The following is a 7,665-nucleotide window of genomic DNA, read 5'->3' as shown; positions in this document are numbered from 1 at the left end:
CCCCCCCCCTTACCTGTTTTTTTCTTATTCACCATTCCTTCTTGCAACTCAGAGCCTCTCCGTGGAATCATTTTCCTTTTTTCTGAATTACATCCTTTCTAGAAGGTTCAATAGAAATGAACTCTGTTTCAGTTTATCTAAAATATCTCTTTATTATCCTTTTTCTGAAATAACACTCTTCCTGGTAGTTTTTGTTTGTTCCTGCAAATCTCATTGTTTCTACTATGTGTTAATATTTTAGTTGACTAGAAGTTAATAGATCTTCATCTCTGTGAAACTGGTGTCCCAGTTTAAGATTGCTTTCTTCCAGAGAGAATTTGCACTAGCTTCTCCTTCAAGCCAAGGAGAAAACAAAAACTTAGAAGTCCTCGGCTCTACTCTAGGCTTAGACAGTATAAATGCAGAGATCATTCACTTACCTGGAATTGGTGACTACTCAGTACTCAAGTTTCACTGATGGTTCTGCAGTTTCTCCTGTGGGAATTTCTTATGTGTTCTAACCCCATCAATGCAATAAAAATATTTGTGTAAAGCATTGATCTTGTTTTAAAATTAAAGCACTCTTCAGAGTGTCTAGTGAAATCTTAGTCTTTTTCATAATTTTTCATTACATTTTGCGTATTCTCAAAATACATGGAATAAATTAGGCCAAAAAACTCAAAACCCTATCTAAAATGTTATATTTCTGTTGTTAGAAACAGTGCAAAAGCAAAAATATCTTCCTATATTAAGAATAAGTACTTTATATTGAATCTAGTTTAGCAGAACTATACTTGTTCCTTACATGAGACAGTTAAGGTTCAAATGACACTAAGTCACATAGCCCAGTAGTACCTAGACCTGCTCAGGTTTTCAAATATCCAATGATCCTTCTTTCTACTACTAGCATCATAAATTTGCAGACTGTGGTAGAACATCTGTAGTTTCCTTAATATGAGTCAATATTATTTCATTTATATTAATCATTGCTGCTTTTGTTCTTTTTAGATTCTTTGAGTATCTTGAATTTAGTTCACAATGTTTTCTGAAAGAATGCTATTAGTTACTAATATGTGAAAAGCATTATTTTATTATGAATATATTTGATAATATTTGTCATAACCTGGATTTAATTATATATACCAGTGCAAGCCAGCAAATGAGTTTATAAATTTTGGGCATCTGTGACAATTTGCACTACTTTTCAGATTTTCTTCTTCTTATTGCCATCCTTCTAGTGCCAGAACAATTCTAGATCACTAACAAGAAGCTAAGACAATAATAGGATCATAAGAGTTTTGCATTCTAAATGAAGCTTATACTTTCTGACCCATGATTTTTTTTTTTTTTTTTTTTTGAGACAGTCTCACTCTGTCCCCCAGGCTGGAGTGCAGTGGCGAGATCTCGGCTCACTGCAACCTCCACCTCCTGGGTTCACGCCATTCTCCTGCCTCAGCCTCCCCAGTAGCTGGGACTACAGGTGCCTGCCACCACGCCCGGCTAATTTTTTGTATTTTTGGTAGAGACAGGGTTTCACCGTGTTAGCCAGGATGGTCTCGATCTCCTGACCTCGTGATCCGCCCACCTCAGCCTCCCATAGTGCTGACCCATGATTCTTATCGCTGTAGACTAGTTTCTACAGTTAGGCTGTCCTGCATTGCATGATTGTGTGGCTTATTTTATTTACATTTATATTTGCTGTTGAATTTTTTATAATTTTTTAAAACAAATAATTTCATAAGCATTTTTGTTTATTTGTGTGTAAAAGAAATAAAAATGCTGGGGGTATTTATAATGAAATTTGATGTTTTAAAAATAGAGATATACTATATTTCTTCTTGAAATTTTGAAATAAACCAATGAGCTCTATCATTGATCTTTTTTGAATAATGTTTTTATTGTGAATTAATTTTAGGTAAATGTAATTTTTAAAACATTTTCTTGATTTTTTGCATTAAAAAAAGTGGTTCTCAGAAGACTATAAAGATATACTGTGGATAATCAGCAGAGAAAATTGCTCAACCACAGCTCATAAATGAAAACCAAAAGAGCCAGCTTAGACCATTTATTTGCCCACATTTTAAAATCAAGGGACTTAATTACTTTTGGGCAAAAGACTGACAAGCAGGCAAGAAAGTGTATGCTTCAAAAATATGTTCATCTCTATGTTTAACAGTATAATATTTCATATTTAGCTGTCATGTAATTCTATTTTAAACCATTTTTAAACAATTATTCATTTGAGAATAGTTAAATTTTTATTGTGAGGGTAATTTTATTAAATAATTTTGTTTTATTCTTGGTTTAACAATTTTTTCAATCACAGGGAACAATAATTTTAGAATTAAGCATATACTTTCATTCATTTATTTCTTATTGAATTTTTCATGGGATTTGAGTGTGAATTTTAGCTACTTAAGCAAAATATATAAACTACTGTCTTTACACATTTTTATCAAATATCTATCAGAATGTAGTAATTTTATTTCAGAACCAAATTATCAAACTAAGAAGGTTTTACGTTTTGCAGATTGTTACTATTAAATATGAAAAAAGATGAATTATTATCTGTTATATGTAATAGTGTGTATTATAATTATAAAGTATACAAAGAAATGTATTTGCATATTCATATAAAAGGATAGACTTGATTTTTAACTATTCAATACAAAAAGAAGTAGTGTCTGTATGGACCAGCTTTCTCTGTCATACCAAGGTTTTATGTATTAGCAGAGATCCAAATGCAGAATTAAGAAATATATTATTTTTATATAATTAGAGTAATTAAAAAATTCTTCTTTAAATTTCTTAAATGCCAGCTCCAAAATTGGGAGTGCACGTGGGTCTTATTTTTCTTAAGTACATCTAAGCAGTTGATAAAAGATATTTCTAGAAATGAGCTATGTGATCTTTAACACTAGTCTATGGAATGGATTTGGTTATAAATATCTCATTACTTTTGATATTTGTATATTGTATGTACATGTATAGCTTGGTAACTGAGTACTATAAATAGCTCAGTATTAACTGGATTTTTTATGTCTGTCATTCCTGCCTTGCCAAAAATCTGTGGAGTAGTTTATAATTGCTATTGTTTGGGTTATTACAATAAACAGAACTGATAAGGCTTACACTGTTTGCCTTGTGAGCTGCACTTCACATCACTGTTGAATTAAAATTGCATGCACATACCTTCACTTATCAGTTTTATCTGTCAGAAATTGAGAAACGCAGTATGCTTTCAGTATGTGAAAACTTGTAACAAGCAGCTTGAAATTGTAATCATTATTTGAATATTCTAGTGCAAATGAATGAATGTATTTGTGCTATTATCTATCTACCTTCCTTCTATCTAAAATAAATTCCTATAGGAAAAGCTCATTATTTTTTTCCAGATGGCCTTTATCATATTTTTTCAAAGCTTTAAATATGATTTTAATTAGATTACCTAAGGTGCAAATGCAAATCTACAGGATACAGCATTTTTTTCTCTTCTTTGTCAAATGTGAATAAATCTTAGAGCTGCTTCTACAGTTGGCCTATTTGTTTGACTGTGTTTGTAGATATGAAATATGGACTTCTGAAATGCCTTCATCTTCTCCCAAGGTATTATTCACAATATTTCTATTCTTAGGTTGCAGGCTTCTTACCCAAGAAACTTCCAAACTCTCTGCCAATCATATCAGATGAACTCTCAAATGTTCAGGTACCTCTGATGAGTTAATCCATGCATACACGTGCATCTTTCAGAAATACTGTAACCTCTAACAATTGTCACATATTGTCACCACCAGGTAACCACTCCCAATTCCCACTCCAGTGTACTGAGAAGTGATTTTTTTTTTTAGATCTTATTTTTTAGAGGAGTTTTGGGGTTTGCAGCAAACTGGAGTGGAAGGTACAGAGAGTTTCTGTATACCCCCTTTCCACACACATGCATAGCCTCCTCCATGATCAACAACCCACTCCAGGAGGGACATTTGTTACAACTGGTGAACCTATATTGACACATCATCATCACTCCAAGTTCATACTTTAGGGTTCACTGTTGGTGTTGTATATTCTACAGGTTTGGACAAATGTGTAATGGCATGTATCTGCCATTGTGGTATCATACAAAATATTTTCACTGCCCTAAAAATTCTGTGTGCCCTGCTAATTTATCCAGGGAGGTAATTTTTACTTCAAAAATTTGGAATTGTTCCACACTTTTCATATTTGTCCTACACGTTGTATTGATAAAGGTTGTTTATTGCAGTGATTCTGTTAATTTTCTGTTTGGATTCTGTATCTAATGGGTTTTCATGTTGCATGTGGGAAAATTCTATGTTCTTTTCAACTACTAGTTGAAACTGGATCTTTATAAATTCCAGTTTTTATAAAGATATTTTTCATCCAAAAAAGTATAAATGAGGTATTTTTGAAAATCTCTTTCCCAGATTTCAATCCAGCAGTTGTTTGTTTTCACAAATCCAGAATGAACAAATCATCATTCATAGATAAAGAACTGTGAGTGCTGTTCATGCACTGGCTACCCTGCCAGTTACTATCATCTTTGTATTCTAAAGGACTTTTTGTTTTTGGTATTGACTGGTCTTTGTTTCCTGGCAAAACAATTTATAGTTCATTTTCAGATAACTATACATATGGTATTTGTATTTTAATTAAAAAGACTGTTGTTATGTCTGATTCTTGTAAGGAGAAATTCATTATAAGGACACTTCTCATTTCCTTGAAACGTTCCCTTTCTTTTTTTCCAGGGTTCTTAAATTGCAAAAGCCAGTTAAATGATGTGCTTTGGGGAGTTAATTTTTGGTACCATATGTCTCTAAAAATGATTTAATTTTATCTAAAGTGTGTTTTCAATTATATTTATGTTCTGTAAGACACAGGCACAATTTAAAGAATTTTTTAAGAAAAAAACATACTAGTCATTATTTCAACACATTAGCATGATACGTGTATAAGCTGACAAAAATATCTATTTATTAAGGTTAATATTTTTTTACCATCTGAGCTCTGTGGTTACCTTTTGAAACTAGCAAATTCAAATTCTCATGAAAATATTTTACATATGGCCATCTTTAATTTCATATGAAATAAGTTATGAAGTCACTAACCAACAACTGTGTTAATTGTATGAGTGGGATGAAGGAAAATACCAATAATTTTATGAGGCAGCTAAAAGTAGTAATTTTTTCCTTAATGATATAAACTTAGTATTTCGGATATTTTGTTTATTATAGGTAAGATCATATTTAGTGGGTATATAACACAAATATTGTACAAAAAGCTATTTTTGTATTTTGGCAGATGGCCAAATATAATAGGCTACTCTTAACAAATTATAATAAATTCTCTGAAAGTAAATCATTCTAAGCCACAAAATATGGAGGATGCCTTTCTTGCAGAGATGTTACATTAACATAGGTTTTGTTCTTTAATGAAACAACTAAGCATGCAGTAAGTTACAGAGTTATATATAAACTATAAATAAGTAAAGAAGTTTCTAATAAATTTCTGTGTAACTTTACCAGATTTGTAAATCCTGACATTTTGTTTGCATGTTTAAACCAGTAGAGATGCATTCAAAATCCTCAGTCGGCCTCTTCCTATTATTATTCCCCTCCTTACTCATGGTTAATTAACCTTTTGTGTTTACCATTCCAATTTTTTAATGCCATTTTTACATAGTAATAAAATTTTTTAAAAAGTATTATTTGTAAGATTTTTTTGTTTCTCTAACATCCAAACCACCTGCAATGTTAACATGTTTATTTTATTTTATTTTATTTTATTTTATTTTATTTTATTAGAGACAGGGTCTAACTATGTTGCTTAAGATGGTTTCGAATTCTTGAGCTCAAGTGATCCTCTTTGCCTTCGCCTCACAAAGTGCTGGGATTACAGACATGAGCCACCATATATGGCCAGTGAGTTTATTTTAAATGCTGTGGTTTAGGGTATAAACATACCATAATGTATTTTTTATTACTTCAAAGACTATTAGATTGTTTCCAGATTTTTACTATAGCAAGTAATGCTGTAAATGGAAAGTATTTCATGTTTTTCCCTGAGTACATATGACATTTTTTTTGAGAGAGATATATCTCAAACTTTAGCATACATTAGAATCACCTAGAGATCTTGATAAAACACTGATTGCTGGTCCCAAGGTTTCTGATTCAGGGAGTCTGAATGACTGTATTCCCAACATTCTGAGGTGATACTAATCCTGATGGTCTGGGAACCATATGCTGAGAATTGCTGGTCTAGAGTATGTAGTTTAAAGTATAATTTCTGGATCAAAGGGAAAGTACAACTTCATTTTCAATATGAAATAATAAATTGTTCTCCAAAGTTTTTGTATCAAATTATACATAAATTTGAACAGCACATGAGTTTAATTTTTTTCACATCTTTACCAAAATTTGATATTGACAGATTGTGTTAGTATTTGACAATCGGATGAGTTTGAATTTTATTTATTCATATGCTACTATTAAAGTTGAATACCTTTTCAAATGTTTTCAGGCCAAATGGCTTTCCTTTTATGTTAATTGCAGATGTGTATAATTTGCCCATTTTTTTCTAGTATACTGTTTCTATTTTTATTATTGACTTATAAGAGTTTTTTATATGTTAAAGAAATTAATCCTTGTCTGCTGTGTTATTAAAATCTTCTCTAAACCTGCAGCTTATATGGTTACTCTGTTTAAATTTAACTTAAAAAAATTAAATGTGGTTTGATTGTCAATTTTTTTCCATTAGAAGTTATCATTTTAATTTTTATTTAAAAATTCTTCCTTTCCTCAAAGGCATAAAGTTGTGTCATGCTGTTTAAAAAATTGTTAAAGGTTAACTTTCCTCATTTCAATCTAGTTTGCTTTTATTTTCCGTATGTTGTGAGTTAAAGATCTCATTTTATTTTATTTTGCATGGAGATAGCCAATTATTAGCCATCCTTTCCGCACTGATTTGTAGTGATATCTCTATCATGTGTTACATTTTATATGCATGTGTCTGTTACTCAGCTCTCTTTGCTGATCAAATGCTCTCTTTGGATGATCTGAATATTACTCTTAATTCCCACAGCTTTAAGATAAATTGTATATATCACATGTCAAATTTTTCAGGCTTGTTCTCCTGTTTCACAGTTGTCTCATTAAATATTCTCAGTCCTTTGTTCTTCCATGTGAATTTTAGATCAACTTCCATAAAACCTGATGAGATTATAGACTACCCTGTGGAAAACTGATTTGTCCATGACACTCTTTTCTCATATATGACCACACTGTACCTCTAGATTTATTCAGTCCTTATTCTTCAAAATATTTTGTAACTTTCTCTATAAAATCTTGCCCATTTTTAAATAGATATCAACCTAAGTACCTTTCATTTTATTTTATGGTAATAAATACGATTTTTCTATTATAATTCAAAATTGGTCATATTGATTTATAAAAGTGGGTCGGGTGCGGGGAGTCATGCCTGTGGTTAGGAGCTCAAAGCCAGCCTGCCCAACATGGCGAAACCCTGTCTCTACTAAAAACACAAAAATTAGCCCGGCGTGGTGGGAGGTCGCCTGTAATCCCAGTTGCTTGGGAGGCTGAGACAGCAGAATCTCTTGAACCCAGGAGGCAATGTTGCAGTGAACTGAGATCCACCATTGCACTCCAGCCTGGG

At 31.8% G+C, this 7,665-nt stretch overlaps 1 protein-coding gene across 3 annotated transcripts in view; it reads left to right on the top strand.

The window, feature by feature from the left end:
- CCDC178 (coiled-coil domain containing 178) overlaps nucleotides 1–7,665 on the top strand; it is a 542,262-nt gene that overhangs the window by 476,916 nt on the left and 57,681 nt on the right. The window contains exon 22 of one of the 3 annotated variants that reach the window (XM_011974388.1): nucleotides 3,614–3,685. The exons of the other annotated variants lie outside the window; for them this stretch is intronic. Within the exon in view, the coding sequence (XP_011829778.1) occupies nucleotides 3,614–3,685 (72 nt within the window). The remainder of the gene's footprint in view (nucleotides 1–3,613; nucleotides 3,686–7,665) is intronic. 3 annotated transcript variants of the gene reach the window in all.

This window comes from Mandrillus leucophaeus, unplaced genomic scaffold (genome assembly GCF_000951045.1).
Source record: "Mandrillus leucophaeus isolate KB7577 unplaced genomic scaffold, Mleu.le_1.0 Scaffold145, whole genome shotgun sequence".
NCBI classification, from domain to species: Eukaryota; Metazoa; Chordata; class Mammalia; order Primates; family Cercopithecidae; genus Mandrillus; species Mandrillus leucophaeus.
This window is presented reverse-complemented; position numbering and strand designations above follow the sequence as displayed.